The following is a 21,219-nucleotide window of genomic DNA, read 5'->3' on the forward strand; positions in this document are numbered from 1 at the left end:
GAAATTACGATATCTGAGGAATTATTGCTAGAAACATCACGACCGCATGATAGTAAGCACCTCTTAAAGTCAACATGCTGATGTTACTCTCGATATTGTTTTCAGTTCATCAAGAGGATCTCGTTCAAATTTCTAATAGAGTAGATCTTACTCGTCTGTGCAGTCAATGAATATCTGTGCCAACCAGAGTTCTGATTTTAATCTTCACTATACCTTGTCATCCTGCCACTGTTAAGACAGGGTATCTAAACTACTCAATCAAACCTTGAAGCCCTCTATGATATCTTAATTGTTAACAGTTTGCTCAGACAAAGGCCATGATAGCAACGAATCTCAGTTAAAACCTCATTGAGTCAACCATTCTGGTTTTTATCCCTCTAATTCTCAATCATGTACTAAATGATTGAAGAAAAAGAAGACCTCGTATTTCTGAGGCACGGAGGATGATGACCCCTATTCTAATTTGAAGATATACTTCTGCAATCTGTTACACTGTCACAATAAAAACGCAAACAGATCTCTCCCTTCCATCCATATAGCCTTTCTTTCTCTCTATGTTAATGGTCTTATATCCCCCACAGATAAACCAATGCACAAGTCTTTGTCCACTTCAACATCATCCCAACCACTGACAATAGTGAGTAATTAGTTCCACTTTCACTGCATCCAAGGGTTGGGACTATTATGTGATTACTTCCTCATTCATTGGAATCACATTCACCTACGAGAACCTATTTCAATGAGATAAACAAAGGTACATAGAGGTTAAATGACTTATTTGAAACTAGAAGAACAAAGTGATTATAAACTGAACAAAAAAGCTCCTTACCTAGAATTCTGCAAATTTCTGTGTAAAAATGGATATTCTAATAAAATTTGTCGATACGTTCATGATATTAGAAAAACATGTAAGTTTAAGAAGTCTTGATATAAATGAATAAAAACCCTATAACTCCAGCGTCTTCTAAAGATTAACTTTCTTCTTCAAGGGCAAAATAGTTGTCGATATTTATGCTCTAATTTACATTACTTTATGGCCTTCGTTAATCTTTACCATCTTGTGTATTTCTTTACAGACGACACTCCTTAAAGCTGCTGATACTACGTTCTTTTGGAAGTTTCCTTGTAAAGAAAAGACAGACCATGTGATGGAGGAGTTCATGAATATGTAACACTGTTGGTTGACCAGTATGTAGCCTCAACAATTGTACTACTCAGTACATCATTGAAGACTGTTAATAAATATATTTCCACTGGTTTTTACTCTAAAATTTGTTCATTTCATTTGTCACCAGGAAATATCTGTCAGGTAGTCTTTGATGGTATGTTATCATTGCTCTTCTTCATTTCAGAAGACTTTAGTAGGCATCATCCAATCTGGGGTGGTAAAGGGTAAAGATGTTGATGTCGATATGTGGAACGTTTCTCTCTTCGATACTGGATCCTATACTTATTTTCATGTCTCATATAAATATTTCACTGCAATCAATCTATCCCTTTGTTCCAATTCTTTGTTACGTATTTTTTCTGGAAAGTAGAAGATGATTGTAACTGACTATATTGTCCATGCATCTGTTTTTATAATCCCTAACACCTCAACATGTTTACCATGGTATCTTTATTCATAGTAGACTCTTAAATGCTAACGACTACCGAAGACTCAAATGAAGGCCTGAGATATCTTGCAGACATACCTCATTCTTCCCAACCACATGGCCTTTCAGCAAGCTCTTGTACATGCTCAGTAAGTCAGACATCTAAGTCGAAAGCAAATGTTGATTAGGTTCGTCTTCAGAGTCTTTCCACCCAAAGTTCTATGGTCATTTGTAACAAGATTCAAAAAGTTAATGAGAATTATATATATCCTATTTTGTTTCTCTCTTTCTTTCTAATCGCCAAGAAGTTGGTGATTTATAAGATATTGCTAACACTCATGGAGAATACTTTTTCATCATTCTAGCACACACACCTCTTTCCTTGCCTTAGTGGCCATCAAAACATGGTCCAACAATAGCACCACCTTTTTCTCAAGCTGACAGTATCCATGACTGTAATCGACGGTTTTCTCCAGTGAAACTTCAAATTGCTCTATGTTGTTTTGGCAACAAATCAATTAGGCTAAACGAGATGTTACACCATATATCTTCTGCACATCTTCATCGTCTTATGGCTGTTTTAAATCAAGTTTGGCAAGAGAAATGTTTTGCATATGCATGGCATAGAACTGTTATCATTCCTTTTTCTATGTCTGGAAACGACACCAAGATTTATTTTAATTATCGACTTATTGCTTTGACTAGTTATCCATATAAGTTTTCACTCACCTACTGTTGTTTTTGCAAACAGTAATCCACCATAAAATATTGATTCAACATCCAGCTTTTTCAAGAGCGAGTATATTGTTTCTGTCTTTTTTATCCTACGAAGGCTCATGATAACACGTGAAAGTTTGGAATCTTACAGAACCTCCATTCATATGTGTTGCATGATCAGTCATCCATTTTCTATTCATAATATTTTGTTAAAAGATAATTTCATACCCGTGTGACGCTAACATTATACTGATCCTTCATACATGAACTTTGAGTCACTAAGGGCTATGTCTTGAGTGTCACACTTTCAGCATTAAGATCAATACCATCACTGACCAATTTCATCTAAAATTGCAAACAGCCTGTGGGTTGGTGATCCAGATTCCCGTCAATCATTAAATATAAGGTATATCGAGCAGCAGCTTCATTCACTTCTTTTAGTGGACCACATTCTTGTCACTTAAACCACTTGCATGTGTTTTTGCATCAGTGGGAATTGAAGTCTCATTTCATATTCCACCTTGATGGTTCTGCAATGATGGTTGAGTTAAAGATCCTAGGACGTCTCTTTGACTGGAAAGTGGCATTTATTCCGTACATTAAGCAGCTTAAAATCAAGGGTACAAGGGCACTGGACATTCTTTACATTCTTCCCTTCTACAAATAGGGAGCAGCTAGGTGTTAAGACAAAGAGATTTCATGCTTTCAATCAATCTAAGCCTGAATATGGATCTCTATTCTGTAATTCACCCAAAAGCTGTACTGGAAGGACGTTAGAGTATGTGTGTCATCAGGAGCCTTGGCTTTGCACAACAGTTTTTCGTACTTCTTTGGTCCAGAGAGTGCACACTGAATCCTATGAGATCACACTTCACTTCAGATGCTAGAAACTTTATTTTGAATATGCTGTGAAGTTTCGGTTCTTGCCACACATTCCATCGTGTTTTGATGTTGTACTGTTTACAAATTAATGTAATCTTATTACTTAATGGAAATACTGACTTCTTCTTCACAAACCCCTCTCTTCCTGTTTTTTATGGATGGCTACAAATAACTTGACTCTGTGGAATCTGTCATGCTTTTTGCATCTCTATGGTTGCTCACAGGGTCTGTGTTCACTGTTGACTTATATACTATCTCACTTGTTCCAAACTGTGTAAATCAAAGCAGTAAAGTAATTGTACAATTTACACCATTTCATGTAGCTCTTTGAAGGCTCTGAAATTGCTTAATGCTAATTTTCACCAAATACTCTTGAATATTCAGAAGTGATTGTCCAATACCTGGTTCTTATCCTCCTGTGTTACGTTTTTCTGGATTTCTGATCATGTTGGAATTCGTGGAAATGACCTCGATGACACCACAGCAAATTTAATCTGTTTTGTTGTAGTCTTGCCTTCCCTTGTGTGAACTTCAAGCCATTTATCAAGATAAAGCTTCAGATCAGTTGGAAGTCAATGTTGGGTGAAATGAAATATATTGTTAACCGCACAGGCGGCAAATATATGTATAATATGTAACATTTATAGCTACTTAGAAATTACAACACAAAATATTAATTTGTTTAACAGGTACTTAAGAACTACTACGCACACTCAGTTTATATAGTTACTTAGGGACTAATACACAATGTATTATAAGTGTTACAGTTACTTAGGAACTAAGACGCAAAATGTTACAAGTTTTTATAGCTACATAAAAATACGACACAAAGTGTTATCATTTTTTACAGTTATTCAAGAAACATGGCACGAATAGTCGCCAGTTTCATAGTTACTTAAGAAGTACAACAAGGTAGATTTTACAGTTTTGGGTGAACAACATTACAGTAAGCTTTTCCTGACAAGGCCTACTGTCGTTGTTTGACCATCTAGTTTGGGTAAGAGACGTAGATAAAAAGCCGTCTTGGCAAGGCTTCGCAATGCCACAATTTTGATATATATATTTATTTCTTTAACGAGGAATTAACGTGTGACATATGTGCAACTTACGTCAGAATTGCCCAAGGTTTCCTTTCGTTCCACAGCTGTGATTCCCAGCGGCAGCATCGTTTTCAACACATTTTACATCATAGTTTGTCTTTTAAGTGCCAATGGTAAGGTCGGCACTGTATAGTTTGTTTCTTTGTGGGTTTATATAATTTCGCGCAAAGCTACACGAGGGCTATTTGCGCTAACTGTCCCTGATTTAGCCCGCTAAGAAAACAGGGAAGGCAGCGAGTCATCACTACCCACAGCCAACTCTTGGGCTACTATTTTACCAACGAATAGTGGGATTGACGTCACATTATAACGACCCCACAGCTAAAAGGGCGAGCATGTTTGGTGCGACGGAGATTCGAACCTGCGACCCTAAAATTACGAGTTGAATGGATAAGAAAAGCAGCCGAAGAATTGGCAGTGGGTGGTGATGACTAGCTGCTTTCCCTCTAGTCTTCCACTGCTAAATTTAGGACAGCTAGCTCTGCGCGAAATTACAAAAACAAACACCTTTTTCTTTTGCGTGAAACAAAACAGTTTAGTGCCGATGGCCTTGTTGCTTTGTGTAATAGAACCCAACACTCAGTCAATAATTTTTATATTTCTTGTGACATGAAATTTATTATTACTCTGTAACCACTGTACGATTACCTGTATGTTTTATACTTGCGAACTGTAACACAAAAGATCATTAATTTTATAGTTGTCCAGGAAATAGAATAAAGTTTTATTATTCTTACGATTATTCAGGAACAACGACACAAAGTGTTATAAGTTTTCATCCTTTATAATGACATCAGCATAATAGTTAATTAGGAATTCTTACACCAAGGTTATCAGATTTATCGTGACTCAAGAACCACTGCAAGAAGTGTCATTGCTTTAATCCAAAATTAAAACACGAACACTTATTAGTTTCACTGTTATTTCTGGAATACTAAGTGTTGTTGGTGTTAATAATTACAAAGGTTGTTGGTGTTATTATTTTTTAATTGAGTACAAAGTTACACAATGGGCTATCTGTGCTCTGCTCACCACGGGTATCGAAACCTGGTTTTTAGCGTTGTAAGTCCGCAGACATACCGCTGAGCCACTGAGGGGCAATTACAAAGGAACTAATACACGAAGTATTGTAAGTGGTATAGTTATTTAGATAATACGACATAAAATCTTATCAGTTTTGTAGCTATTTAAAAAATACGACACATTGTTTTATCAATTTTATAGTAGTTTAAGAACTACGACACAAAGTGTTATCATTTTTTTAGTTTTTCAAGACAAATAACACAATGACTCGTCAGTTTTAAAGTTACTTAGAAACTACAGCATTAAATGTCATTAGTTTCATAATTATTCATAAAGTAGGAAATCAAGACCATAAGATAAATTTATTGCTAATCAAGTTCTGGGACACAGAATGTCATCAGTGTAGCTATTTATATTTACAACACGAAGTGCTACCAGTTTTTTATATTTACTCGGGAACTTCGACCCTAAGTTTTATTTGGTTTTGTAGTTACTTAGGAACTCTAACTCAAAATTTTGTCATTTTATAACTGCTTAGGAACTACAAAACGATGAGTTTTATGGTTCAAGTTTATATTTACCTAGCGACTAATTCATAAAGTTATCACCAAGTTATAGCTTTGTCGAGAATTCTAACACAAAGTGTTATCAGTTTTGTAGTTATTTGGGATCTGGGGAATGAAGTGTCATAAGTTTTATAGCTAGTCAGATCTAGGACTCGAAGTGTGTATGTGTTTTCTTATAGCAATGCCACATTGGGCTATCTGCTGAGTCCACCGAAGGTAATCGAGCCCTGGTTTTAGGATTGTAAATCCGATTACTTACCGCTGTACCAAGGTGGAACGCCTCGAAATGATATCAGTTATTATAAGATGTAATATAATCCTTTTTGTAGTTGTTTAGATACTAAGGCATCAAGTTACTCCGATTTTATATCACATTATTTTGTCAGTTCTAACATAGTTTTGAAAACAGCATTATTAGTTTTATAACCGTCAATATTCAGGAACTACGACATATAATATAAGTTCTGTACCTACTGAATACTTTTTCGTTTATTACTCTACTTATAATATTTAGTGTTGTAGCGATTTACCATAGAATAATACCAAAAACTTTGCTCTATGAGAGCAACAGCTTGAGACAGTTAGTTATATGTCCACCTGATTTGTTGGTGCTTTCACTTCTGCCAGTAAAATCTCTCAACAAAAAATAAGAATCCTTCCTCTTGTAGCTTTTAAGTTTTTCCACCATAACAATGGTATCTCATCATACGAAGCGAAACCACTAGCTTTAAGTTATCGTCGGTATTTCTGCCCAGAATAGAAGTGGTTCTGTAACGCAAGCCTTACACCTCTTACCTATGACATTGATACTTCTATCTAAGGTGCTCAAACTTCCACATGTGACAACGGATATCTCAACCTGGAATATCATGTTTTAACAGTGAAGTTCGTTTTGAAGAGGGTAACTTCGCCAGTGGCATTAATCCCGTTACTAATTGTAAATGTAAAGCTCTACCTGTGACCACTATGGCTCCACCTGTTACTGCAAGTTCCTGTTTCTATCGTCAATAACTCCGATTGTATATTTTGCTTCTGGCGACAGTAATTCCGACTGTAACTACGATACTCTAACTGTGGATAGTATAATATGTCTGTTCCAATTACACCACTGCCTGTAACTACATCTCCGACTGTCACTGAAACGGTCTAACCCTAATGACAATATCTACAGGATGAGGTGGAGGAAGGGTTTTTATAGGAAAGCCACATCGGACTATCTGCTGAGTCCACCCACAGGACGAATGCGATACCTCTGCTGTTCTGACAGCAATAATACAAAAAAGAAATACTATGTATTTGATGAATTTAGACCCACCTAGGCTCATGAAAATGTAACTTCAACTCTAACGGTCATAAACATGAATCTCTTGTGCAATAAATAGTTTATTAAAACCAGACATAGAAATATGACATTATCAATATGCTCCGAACGTATTGAAACCCAGGGGTATCTGATATCAAAACTGCATTTAAATAATGTTGTACACAATAATATTAAATATATATATACCTGCAGTAATAAAGTATGTAATGTTAGACGAAATCGAGAATGTAACGTAAAAATATCTATAAATAGCTTAAATAAAAGAAACTAATTTCTTTATTAGTAGAATAACAGCAACTAGACTTCCCAAAACTTCTTATTCAAGCTTAATATAAAACTCATTAACATAATCGTAGACAATGAAATCTATGCCATAAAAACTAAGAACTAGTGTAATATCAGCATTCATCATAACAGATAGGTAGATCATAGAGAATGTCATGAAATATATTTTTTATGAATTTTTAGATGTGAAAGTTTAATTACGTAAGTTTCTTTAGACTTAAACTATGTGCATCAGCAAGAACAGTTTCGTGCTTCTCCAACATTTTGAATGCATTTTCTGTTGCTTTACGATTCTCATTACATTCAAGAAAGACGAATTTCTTGTTGAATCGTTCAAAAGATATAATTTAATTTTCACAGAATAAACCCAACTTCCGGAGAAATAATAGCAATCATTCAGTTCGCTTCAAAAGAACCGAACAGACCAAGCATAAAAACGGTAAAAGACCACGTGAAAGAACGTCAACTACCTATTGTCTATTTCGAATGAAGTAGTTTCTTTGCTGTCTGACGTCATACAACGCAATAACCTGGCTCAATGTTTAGGGTTCAGTGCGGATGAAGACAAAGCTTTTCGGAACTGGCGGCACATTCTTGAGAGTAAGTTTTCAGAAATTCTAAGCCATGTGTAAGTATGGAGTTCGAAAACATTAATTTTAAATCATTCTCAGAAATGTTTGGCAAAGTTTAACTCGTGAAGTTAAAACCAACACGTGAAAGAATGTACCGAACTTAAGTGAAAAAAAAAAAAAGGGTATGGTTTTCCTGCTCGTTAGAAAAGCTGGCACGAGACAAACAACTTAAAAATAGCAGGTTCCTGAAACGTCTTGACCTACAAAATACTTTCATCCTATCGTAGTTTATTAACTTTTAATTAAAAGTTAATGTTATTGTAGCCATATCAACTATTTATTATCTCAGCAAATAAACACAATGGTGCGTGAGTTGCTACGACCCAGCCACAGATAAAACTTTCGTGGTATAAAAATACCAAATTTACGCATGCAGTTTATTTTAGTAAAAAGTTGTGCAGCAAACAGATGTAAGTAATAAAAATTACTGAGAATATATCCCTATGCCAGCATCCACGCAATAACTGGAAGCAAATATCCTGCATATGACCAACAAGTGTGATTGGAATAACCCAAATCATTTTTCCTACATACATCGAAAAAAAACATGTATTTTAATTTATCTGGAGATATTTAATTAGTATTTTCATCTTTACAGGTATTTGTCTGCTCACATTATACCTAACCAGCAGTAGTTATTTACTTTAGATTTTGCTTTGTTTGTTTTTGAATTTCGCGCAAAGCCACATGAGCTTATCCGTCCCTAATTTAGTAGTGTAAGACTAGAGGGAAGGCAGCTATTATCACCACCTATCGTCCACTCTTTTACAAACGAATAGTGGGATTGACCATCACGTTATAACGCATCCACGGCTGAAAGAGTGAACACATTGGATGTGACGGGGATTCGAACTCGTGACCTTCAGATTACGACTCGAGCGCCCTAACCATCTGGCCATGCCAGTCATAGAAGTTGTCACTTATTCTAATTATTTATTTTTCCTATAGCCCTAATAACCATAGATGCTTCCATATTTCCTTTTGGTCTCGTCAAAGTTTGTTTCACTTCTAATAATTTATTAAAACGAGAGATAAATATCTTGCTTCTAATAGCCCAAGAAAATTAATCTTAATACTGACTACTGCAAGTAATAATTTTATTTTCTTTACCAACCACATTCATTCATCTTAACACTAACAACTTTCCAGTACGTTAATTGTTCGTTTTCTCTCTCGCATTTTTTTTTTCCTTTGAATACTTTTACCCTCCCTTTAACCATGGAGCTTAAAAAGTATCCCATTATATTTAACTTTTTGGTTTTGTTTTCAGAACAATTAGTTTCAAATGGAGCTAGAATTTTTGTTGTTGTTTTTGTTCATTCAAAAGTATGCAAGACTTAAACTAGATTCATTTTAGGATTGATAAAAGACTCGCCGATTTATTGAGAGAGAAAAAAACTTGTAAACTTTTCGAAGCTACACAAGTAATTAAATTGTAACAACTCACTTGTTATTGCTGATTTTCATATTTTAAAATAACAAGTTACTTTCGTTTGAAGTCTGTGTCTTTTCTTTCTTGTTTTTTTAATTTCGCGTAAAGCTACACGAGGGTTATCTGCGCTAGCCGTCCCTAATTTAACAGTGTAAGACTAGAGGGAAGGCAACTAGTCATCGCCACACACTGCCAACTTTTGGGCTACATTTTTACCAACGAATAGTGAGATTGACCGTAACATTATAATGCCCCCACGACTGAAAGGGCTAGCATGTTTGGTGTGACGGGGATTCAAAACCACGACCCTCGGACTACGAGTCGAGTTCCTTAACCACCTGGCCATGCCGGGCAGTCTGTTTCTTCAACATGTTCAAATCGGTTAGTTTTTTTCAAAATATGTAATTTGTTTACACAGAAGTAACCTGTGTTGTAAAGTTTCTGTTGTTGTTTTCTTTGCTTGAATTTACCTCTAAAATATGAATATTAAAACATTAAACAGTAGTAACTTTAGCAAGACAAGCATAAATAGTGCATAGAAAATAGCAAATAAAAACTTATAATTTGTAAACATCGTTACATTCACGAGGAAGTACTTGTGTTCAACGTGAGTGTTGTAAGCTTTAACACCTAACACCAAATTAGCCACAACGAACTCGCCTTTCGCTGTCAAATACAAGCAAGTTTTGGCAATACAGAACGCACGTTTGTTATTCGTCTCCAATATTTGATCAGGAATCGATAAAAAGACATTTAGGTTTTGCGTTTAAATTCTGTAAAGCTGATATAACCGAAAACACCGAATAACTAATGACTCCTTTTGGTAAGGCAGTCGGGATATCTGCCTCAGGGCTTGAATCCCACCGTACTCCTTCTGAATTAACTCAGACCCAACTTGTTAGTGGTCCATTTGTGAGACATGTGAAATGCCGACCTTTCGTGTTCAGGTACCTTGTTTTATTATACTCAGTTCCAACTCGTAGTGGTCTACAGAAAGATGCACAAACTCAATAGTTTTGGGATCCAGGGGCCATTCTCATATTTACACTCGTTAAAAGCCTACCTGCAAATAAGACCAGCATGAAAGTATTTGAGACCCCCACCCCGAATCAACAACTAGAGCTCTCACACTCATATCTCCGACATAATAACCCCAGAAACAATCAAAAACAGGGATCTAGTTCTTAATTTAGAGCATTCTTTCACTTTCGCATTACTCATGTGGTTGGGCTAGAGTAGCAAAATATTTTTGTTCCGTGGTCTTCATATGCCCGTTAATAATTTAAGGGCATTATACTTAATTATATATGCTATTACCAGCTTTTTAATTTTGAAATGGCATCATTAGATTTGTGCGAGATTTAACAACAACAAAAAAGTTGAACAAAGCTATTTTCGATTTGCTATAGTTGTAATGATTTCCGTTGTTAAGTAGGTTTTTTAGATCATTTGATGAAACAAATAATAAAAATTGCAATTAATTTAATGGTGTCAGAGCGTTTTATTAATTCATTTTCATATTCCACGGCTAATGTAATTAACGCTTACCAATAAGCCTAACTTTACAAATAAGCAACGTCTAGCCAAACTTTACTTACATGATTTATCCCGTCCGTACCTCTATATGGAAACACAAACTATATATTTCCCAAACAACGAGCTCAGTCACTGACTAACTAACTGGCTAACAATAACAGACAAACTCACTAAATAATACGCCGACTTGCTTTTTTCAATAGCTGCTTCATTGGTTGCCTGACTATCTAACTCACTGCTCTCTCTTTTTGGAGAAACTTCCGTAGATTTAGGACGCGTCCATCACGTTACGTTAAAGCAACAATACAAGTTTTGACAAACGTTTATATTATTAACAACATAGTATATGGCACTACATAACTAAATCATTGAAATAACGTCCTTATTAAGCTTTGTTTATCAAATAGTTTAATATAAAATACAGATACAATGAAACTACTCTTCCCTATGTACGTTGTTTTATTGCAAAGTAGAATACATATCCACGTTGGTTAGTATTATTTGTTATTTAATAACACATCTTGTAAATTCGTTTTTAAGACAACTTATATAGAGGGAGTAAAACACGTAAAATTGTACGACATCAGCGCCAACTTTAAAACCATATGTAGAAACATTTTTGTTCAATATGTTAAGTAACAAAAACAAAATGTTCAAACTATCAGGTTAATAATCATAACACTACTTAAATCAGTCAGAGTGTATTATCTTAAAACATTATGTTACAGACCATGTTTTTGTTTGTTTTAGTTTAGATATTTGTATTGTTGCTTAAACAGAGGAAATTTTCTGTTTGTTTGTTTTTGGAATTTCGCACAAAGCAACTCGAAGGCTATCTGTGCTAGCCGTCCCTAATTTAGCAGTGTAAGACTAGAGGGAAGGCACCTAGTCATCACCACCCACCGCCAACTCTTGGGATACTCTTTTACCAACGAATAGTGGGATTTACCGTCACATTATAACGCCCCCACGGCTGAAAGGGCGAGCATGTTTTGGCACGACTCGGGCGCGAACCCGCGGCCCTCAGATTACGAAGTGCACGCCTTAACGCGCTAGGCTATGACAGGCCCAGGAAATTTTCACTAGAACCTTATTGAAAATTTGGGTAATGATTTGGGCCAAATAAAAAGAGGTTAGTCTATAGTATATCATTGTTGGTTTGTGAGTGTGTTATGTGTTATAGGAATAAATGATTATTGAATAAATTTTCTGTTACTTTTAGCCAGGTCCTTCAGTTTTGTGAATGTTGAGTTTGAATTTTGAATTTTTTTTAAAAAAAGAGAGATGCAAGAAGTGCCGTACCTTTCGAGAAAAATTAGCGAATACAATTATTGTGTTAGTGTCTAATGAAAACTTGAACCTATTAGTAAACATTAGCTAAGCTAACTTGTAGAACTACTAATCGAAGAAATAAAACATTTTCTTTATAATTAAGTGAACTGAATTTTTCATTATTCTTTGCACCGAATAATTCAACAGAACCCACCCAATTCGGGAATAATGGTAAAGATTTTAGTGCATCGCATGGAAAGCTATTTAGGAAGCAACAATGGTCAATGGCAGAGCACGCAGTTATAAAAACTCTATTATAAAATCGGGCTGGTTTTCGGTTTTAAATTATATAAACCTTTTAATATTCAAAGCTTCAAGCAGAAGCTGCTTGTATCGTGTACTGACAATGTTTATGTTTTATCTTGATATACTTCTAAATGGAAAAGAATTTTAACCCAAATGAGTTCTCAGAAAATCTTACTACCATTTTCTAGACACTTGTTAACCAACGTGACGCCATTTTAAAAATGCCTCTTGATCTCAGGGACTGATCTAAATGTCGATCAATGTACAGATTTCGTTACGAACATTAATATGTAAGGTTATGCCTGTTGTCTTGTGATGTAATTTTTTACGTTTCATAATACTATGATAACTTATTTATTCGTGAAGTCAAAAATATCAGCTATTTCAATCTTATTTATGATAGTCCTTTTTTAATTTGTCTAGTAATAATCAAACATTGTCACAAAACAAATATGTTTTAACAGTTATTAATGTATAACTTATTTAAACTAAAGTCACTAATAATTAATGTACTTTTGCCTTTTTATATTTAGGTTACGGGAATATGGCACCTAAAACAAACTTTGGCAAAGTAGTGACCATATTCTATTCCATCATAGGAATCCCTCTGATGTTTCTGTGCCTGACCAAAATTGGATACTATTTTTCTCGACTTTTCAGATTCATCTATTTTCATGTTTTTTGTGTTCGCTGTCGAGAGCAAATTCAGTTCAGAAAGATTCAAAAAGCAATAAATATGATGATAAGAAAACAGATGCCAAGTAGCAGTTCATCCTTTCCGAACGACGAAGCAAGTATTGAGGAGAATATTCAATCGTGGAATTCTGGTCAGCGGTTTGTTGAAGAGACAACTGAAAGTGGCCAGTCATCAACTTTTGATCAGTTAAATGAGTACAATAACTTAATTAGTCATGAAAAAATAAATGATTGGTCGGGAAATAATCAGACAGCAATGAGCCTTGGATGTAACGAAAATAGTTGTCAAATGACAACACTTAACCGAGTGGTTGAAGAATCACAAAATCTGTGTGTCGACATTTCCAACAAAGTTTCCTATGCTCGACGTAATAATGCGAAATCTTCGTCGCTTCCTCCATCTTTTACTAACTACACCACTAAACTCAATCACTCTGATGTCGCTCTTTTAAACAACAAAACAATGTCAATCATAATCAAGAAAAACATATTCCTATGTACGTAGTAATCATTTTTGTCGTTGCCTATATTTTCATTGGAGCCATGATATTTTCTTTGGGGGAAGACTGGGGTTTTTTGAACGGTGCATATTTCTGTTTCGTTGCACTAAGTACAATTGGTTTCGGTAACCTCGTTCCTGGATCATACAAATTTGAGAAAAACATTCAGTCCGAACAGACAAAGCTGATTATTGGCAGTTTTTACATGATACTAGGGTTAGCAATTGTTATCATGGCTTATCACTTAATGCATGAAGAAGTAATTTTGAAATGCAAAACTGTTGCTCGAAATCTCGGAATTTTATCTTCAAATAAAAACAGTTAAACCTTTCTTTCTGTCATGTCTGAAATATGAAACATTATATAACCTTTACTTTCTAAATGTTCCATCAGCTTGTAATTCGTGATGAATTAAAAAACATTATTTCTCTGATGTCCCAGTTTTTGTTATTAAGTTCTTTAATTGCTTAAAACTTTTTTATGTATTACATGTTTAGTGGGGAATGTTTTTTCGAGATATAAAATATACTATCTGCTCAGTAGTATAAAAAAAAGAGTAAGTGTAACCAGTTTGTTATCTCCTAACTTTTTGGGATGATGTTTGTTCGTTTTAGACCAAAGCCACATTAGGTTATCTGCTGTGTCCACAGCGAGGAATCGATACCAGGAGTTTAGAAGTGTAAGTATGTGGACTTACGTTATCCCGTAGGGAACATTTTCAGATTACCTAATTCATTGTAAAATGTTTACTGCGTGTTTCGTAATTTGGCGCTCTGGTTACAACTCCGTGTCAGGCGTTACTAGATATTATGTTATACTGGCTGTAAAAAAACAAATGTGACATTTAGTTTTACAGAACATATACTATACTTCGAAACAATTGATGATGTGTAATATTAGAGCACTATATCTGTTAACAATTGTTATATCTTCGTTAAGAAAATTAAACATACAGTTGACGACAGATAAATTCACGGTAAGTTAATAGAATGTATTTAGGTATTGAAGTCCTTTTTCAACCATGAAATACAAAGAGTATTGATTATTACTGATAATACTGTATTTCATTTTGCCTTATATTGAATACTAGGACTACATTCGTTTGGATAGTTTAATGAGTGGCGTATTTAGATAGGGGCTGGAGGGGGCTCAATCCCCAGGTTCATTATCTTAATGGAGATCCATGGATAATTTTATTCTATATGGGATGTAGGATCTATAAAAATTATTACTCTTGGGTCCACACAACCTTCAATATATAGACCCTGTGATGACTGTTTCAACCCCCATGTGTGTAAGGCGCCGTTAAGGTAACTTTGGTAGTTGTCCTAGTGCAAAGCTACGTAAGGATCTATTTGTGCTTTGTTCACCGAGGGTAAACGAATCCGAATTTTAGCAAATATAAGTCCGTTAACACGCTAGGTGACTCTGTTAAAGTAATAAAGTAAGGCAAATGAAAGAGGAGATAGTAAGAGTACTATTGATGATTCTTTAAAATAGAATTGACCAACGGTTCCACCAACTTGTAAGCTACTGTACTTTCAGCAGTTATTAGATGGTAAATCAACGTATAGTTACGACAGTCGTCAATATTCAATATGTGTTAGATATATCCTAATATGTTTCAATGCTTTATATTTGTCAGATTGATTTACAACAATGTTTCCCAAAGTGTAGGGTGCGTTACTCTGGAGTACACAAGTAATCTCTTGGAGGGGGTTGCGAGTGATAAGGGTAGAGTCTATAGGTTTTAATGAGTATCTAGTCGCTTCATTTTCGTTCTCTCACTTAAAAGGAGAAAGAAAAGCGCAAACACTGTGTTTATTAAAGGGAGAAGCGTGGATAACAAAAGTTTGGGGAACGTTGATCTGGAGTATTGTAAGTTCCCCCTGTCTAGAAGCTGGCTGACAGTAATGGCAGTACGCTTCGTTAGGTAACCCAACTTGCAGTATATTTACTCTTTGACTTACATCTCTAGTAAATCAGCCTACAATGGTTTTACTTTCTCTCATTTTGTATCGGCCCAGAGTACTATGTCAGTAATCATTGCATTCTATTTAAACTGTAGTATTCTTAGTATTCCTTGGATATCAAATTTGCTGTGTCAATAATCTTTTCATGATACAGTACTTGAGCTCTTAGTAGTCGATATAAGATGGTTCGAATTACACTAATGTTAGAGCAACTTCTGTACTGATCAGAAGGATAGCAGGCAATAATACCAAAAGCTGAAAGAGCTGTCTCCGATGCTTTGAGTCAAACAAAGGAATTAATCAACTTTTATTTTTTTTAGTTCTTAGTGGGTTCAGTAGCATCACGGCTCAAACCTAACCAGTAGGCCACGGCTAACAATATATCAAACGAAATAAGAAACAAAACGACATTACGGTACATCAAAGGTTTGATTTGAAAATAAACAAAATCAAATACATGAAAAGGAAAATAAGTGATGACTTGGTCATTCCACCCCAGAAAATTAAAAAAATAATATAGAAACATAAGTTTATAAAAAAAAAAACTGATACTAAAATGACTAAAAAGTTATTTAATCAATACCTAAGATATATATTTTTAATTACTTGAAAACATGAATACCACATTAGATAGTTTGCTTCATCAAGCTCCTAGTTCATTAATATTCTGTCAAGTGACCTTTCTGAAAGAGCCTTAGATACATTTGTAAAACATACTCATGACAAATTAGGTTGTAAAGTATAACCAAGTATTTTCTGAGCTACACGATAGGCGTTTTTTTTTTTAAGTCTCGAGAGTACTTACTGCTGTTTGAGCATCTTGGATGGTAATACATCATCAGTGATATTCGGGCAGAATTGTCTGGTGGTAGCCATCTTCTTTACAGGTAACACAAGGACTTACAAGGCTAGAAAAAAAAAAAAAAGCGAAAGGGAAAATTAAACTCACTAACTTTCTCGGGTAACATGATATAGTTAATAAAGATTATATTAAGCAGTTCATCGTAGTTGTGTGAAAACTGAAGGTTTTATTACAGACTTAGTTTGCTGAAATAATACCTTTACACTTTATTACAACGTATATTTTGTTAAAAGACTTGTTATCCTTTAAAAATATGTATATCATTTACATATATAGTCTTGGCTCTTATGGCTATATCAGGTGTCAAACACTCTGTACACTGTGTTGTTCCAACTTTTCAAATAAAACCAAATTAAAGCAAGTCACGTGATGACGTGGTAAAAAAACCTCTTTACAACAATTAATCATTACCATTTTGTAAATAGGAAACTCGATGTAAAGATTATGCGATGTACAACACCAAAACGTATCCAATCATTGCAAAACCAAAACATACGAGGGCTGTTCAAAAAATACACGGACTGACGTCATAAAACAAAATGTACTTTATTTAGAAGTTACAGGTCTGGGACCCCTTCAAAGTACTCTCCTCCCCAACGCACACACTTACCCCAACGGTGTTTCCACTTGTTGAAACAGTCCTGGTACGCTTCTTTTGTAATGTCCTCCAGCTCCTTCGTCGCATTTGCCTTAATCTCGGGAATCGTCTCAAATCTTCTTCCTTTCAAGGGTCTTTTGAGTTTGGGGAACAAGAAAATATCTCAAGGAGCAAGGTCAGGTGAGTAGGGGGGGAAGAACAGTGATCGAGTGTTTGGCCAAACTCTCACGAGTTCTGAGGCACAAATTTCGCAGCAACGCGGTGCATCTTCAATTTTTCGATCAAAATCTCGTAACAAGATCCAACTGATATCCCACACTCTTCAGCAAGCTCCCTGACAGTCAGATGTCGATTTGCCCGCACCAGGGTGTTGATTTTGTCGACGTGTGGGTCGTCAGTTGACGTGGAAGGACGTCCAGGACGCTCATCATCTTCAATGGACTGTCGACCATCCTTAAAACGTTCATGCCACTTGAAACATGCCGTACGCTTCATAGCAACATCACCGTAAGCCGTGTTAAGCATAGCAAAAGTTTCAGTCGCAGAGTTTCCACGTTTAACACAAAATTTCACAGCAAGTCGTTGCTCCTTCAGGTCATTCATTCTGACATCCGCCAAACGAAAAAATCGCACTTCACTTAAAACCGCGTAGCTAATACACAAATGAAGATATCTGCAATCGGGAAATGGCGTCGTAATCAGCTGATCTGTGCAAACCTAGCGACACCAAGCGGATTCCTCTGGAAGCAACTGGAGCCGCGCAATTCAAACAGTCCGCGTATTTTTTGAACAGCCCTCGTAAATGCATTATCTAGAACGAATTAATAAAATTATTTGAAAGTAAAGGTTAAATGCTGTTTAATGCTTAGCACGAAGCTATAAAATAGGTACAATATAATCATGAAATTATATAATAAAGGCCAAGTACACTGACTGTGTCATATGGAGCTTTCATTCCTATCTATTAAACTTTCAGTAATATTTCTGTCAGCAGAAATATGTGTTGTTTTGATAATAGAGGGGGCGTTTTTATTGGCATGCGCGCAATGTTACAAAAGTACGCCAAATGGTTGTTGGTCGTTTCTGTTTTTAGCATCTCGAAGATGCTCCATTATCTTATCCCTCACGAAGCACCGATATATCTATCACCACTCGGAGTACATGTTAGCCTTTACATCATGTCCCCTTAAAAGTACCTCCACCGTTTTAGTTCAGTTTTACATGTATCATACTCCCGCACAATACATCTACTGGGAGAGAAAGCTCGTTCCGTAAAATGCCATTTAATACGTTTTGCCAGATATCTCTGTTAATCTTTTATTGAAATCAGTTTACTGACTTCATGTGTTTGTTTTCAGTTAAATCATAATTGATTCCAAAGTTAGGAAAATATCTTATTTCCTTGAAAGAGAAACGAAACAGTTTTGAAAAATCTACTAAATCTAAGATCTTTGAAGTTGTGTGATTAACTTTCGTCCCTTGGCACTCCAGATGCATTGAATTGTATGAATTACCAAACATCCATAAATATTCCATACCTTAAGACCAAGAACTACTGCACGCAACATATGTGAAAAATTGTTATAGCTGTTAAAAATAGTAATAAGACATTTCCTGTGAATTGCATGAGAGCTTAAAAATATTTCTAGGTATAGCCTGGTCCTCGCCTTGCTGGAATGTGAATCTGATGACACATGTGAAGCTGACGACACATGATATGTATCTCATTGCCGTTAAACTTGTGCTCCTTACCTTGAAACTATGATGCATTAAAAGAATGAAATAATATCACACTAAACAATTAGAGTAGCCCAAGAGTTACATGAGCGGCATTATTTTAAATTAACTATCAGTTTAAAATACTTTCCAAAATATACAAATTTAAAACACAAAATTAACTTTTAGATCATGTGAAGGAAGGGGTGGCCCGGTATGGCTAAGCGTGTTAAGGCGTGCGACTCGTAATCTGAGGGTCGCAGATTCGCATCCCTGTCGCGCCCAACATGCTCGCCCTTTCAGCTGTGGGGGCGTTATAATGTGACGGTTAATCCTACTATTCGTTGGTAAAAGAGTAGCCCAAGAGTTTGCGGTGGGTGGTGATGACTAGCTGCTTTCCCTCTAGTCTTACACTACTAAATTAAGGACGGCTAGCACATATAGCCCTCGAGTAGTTTTGTGCGAAATTAAAAAAAAAAAAAACAAATGAAGGAAGGGATAGCAGTTTATATGCAACAACTCACATTATACGAAGCTGAAACCACATCTCTTAGCTAAGCCTTAACAGGCACTTAAAACATGTTAAAGTTTACTCTTTCAAAATTTCAACTAAGCCAATATAAGTTACAGAACAAACAGGAAATGTGCCAACGTTTTACTGTTGGAAAATAATTATTATAAACAGCTTTTTTCATATACGTTTAAAGGACTGTTTGAATAAAACGTATAACATTAAAAGTATAATTTCAATGTCAGTGGTGGGCACAGTACGCATAACCTATTGCATAACTTTATGCTTAAGAATAAACAAGCGAACGAAATATTTTTTTTTTACAAAAGCTGTATGAATGGCATTTTCATGATTTGAACTCGAGAAAAGCTAAATATAGAAATTCAGGAGTGATAATTTCTTGCAACGTGAATTTTATATTACATTATATATATATATATAATGAGATCATTTTAAAAATTCCAGATCCAGCTACAAACAATCTATTGCAATATCCCAACTGATTCTGTGGACTCAGCAGATAACTCGATGTGGCTTTGCTATAAGGAAACAAACAAACACAAGTGATTCGGGTACAACTGCTTTATTCTGATACCACAGTGAGGTTGTGTGGTGTTTGCAAGTGAACGTAATAATCGTTTTAATATATTCAGCACAAAATGTATTGTGGAGTTAAAATGAATTTTTATCTGAGTGAATTAAAGAAACAGAAATAAACAAAGAAACAAAACGCTTTATTTGTACGTTCGATACAAATAATAATAATAATTAATTGATATTCGATGAATCCATTAGATGAAGGACACTCTCACTTAAATATCTAAAGACGAAAAACATCTATACCAAATCAGATAAAGTAGAGATATAGAATCAATCATTATATACTCTTTCAAATAGGGTTAAATCTCCCAGGGTGCATTTGCCACCCAAAGCTATCAAGTAACCAAACATTTCATCAGTACAAGCGCAAGGATTTCATAAAAAAATACCTTGAAATACCAAATAAAAAATTATCCTTAACAATATAAGAGTAGCATAACAATGAGCTCAACGTTGTTAAAATCTTATAAATTAAACATACAATGTGTGTAAGAGTAAAAACCTTTTAAAATTTTGATTAACAATAAATTGTACCTTTCTAAACTAAATAAGTATATCCATGTAATGACTGTGTCACAAGTTCTGGGAATATCTGTAAATATCGTTGCAAAATGTTTGAATTTCTTATTCTTCTTTTTTCTATTTATTTTCTTATTGTATGATAACTCAGAAATCAAAACAATGATATATTAATTTCAAAAAATTTCACTTAGATGACATAGTTTCAAATGAAATACCCGCTTTTATAAGTATTATTAATCAATAATAGTAATTTTAAAAAATCATAATTCTATGTAAACGACATCACCGTTACCCCTTGAAGTTAGCTTTCTTATCAAACTTTGATGTTCTGTTAAAAAGCTTCCGTACAAGGTGAAATAGGAATTACTAGCCGATAATAAATGAACAATAAATATTACAGTTGGAACCTTAATGTATTTACAACTTGGTTATAAACACAACTTATCTCTGTCTATTGAAACACAGCATTAAAAAACAAGCAAAAAGTAAAGAAATTTTTTTTTAAAAAGGAAGTAAATGTAGGGATGGCCAACATCCATCCTTCAAAACACAATGCAAAGAAAATAAAAAT

The 21,219-nt window shown here is 35.0% G+C and overlaps 1 protein-coding gene and 1 pseudogene across 3 annotated transcripts; one reads left to right on the plus strand and one right to left on the minus strand.

The window, feature by feature from the left end:
- The window catches only part of LOC143236371 (potassium channel subfamily K member 18-like), a 19,083-nt pseudogene extending 11,328 nt beyond the window's left edge, over nucleotides 1–7,755 (minus strand).
- Nucleotides 1,089–14,299, plus strand: LOC143239184 (uncharacterized). Of its 3 annotated transcripts, XM_076480050.1 has the most exons (3): nucleotides 1,089–1,188; nucleotides 7,853–8,120; nucleotides 13,204–14,299. In XM_076480050.1, exons 2-3 carry the CDS (start codon nucleotides 8,117–8,119, stop codon nucleotides 13,869–13,871), a joined length of 672 nt encoding a protein of 223 aa, XP_076336165.1. In that variant the 5' UTR covers nucleotides 1,089–1,188; nucleotides 7,853–8,116; the 3' UTR covers nucleotides 13,872–14,299. The 3 variants fall into 3 exon arrangements, with proteins under 3 accessions (XP_076336165.1, XP_076336166.1, XP_076336164.1); XM_076480051.1 differs by lacking the exon at nucleotides 1,089–1,188 and having other exon boundaries at nucleotides 7,785–8,092; XM_076480049.1 differs by lacking the exons at nucleotides 1,089–1,188; nucleotides 7,853–8,120 and adding an exon at nucleotides 9,701–9,937.
- The last annotated feature ends 6,920 nt before the right edge of the window (nucleotides 14,300–21,219 follow it).

This window comes from Tachypleus tridentatus, chromosome 13, assembly GCF_004210375.1.
Source record: "Tachypleus tridentatus isolate NWPU-2018 chromosome 13, ASM421037v1, whole genome shotgun sequence".
Lineage (NCBI taxonomy): Eukaryota > Metazoa > Arthropoda > Merostomata > Xiphosura > Limulidae > Tachypleus > Tachypleus tridentatus.

What these genes read in the sequence shown, in the direction of transcription:
- LOC143239184 (XM_076480049.1), top strand. Translation starts at nt 9,901, where the DNA reads ATGCCGGGCAGTCTGTTTCTTCAACATGTTCAAATCG. An exon ending in TCTTCAACATGTTCAAATCG is followed by an intron (nt 9,938 to 13,203) that starts GTTAGTTTTTTT and finishes TTTTATATTTAG; the next exon opens with GTTACGGGAATATGGCACCT.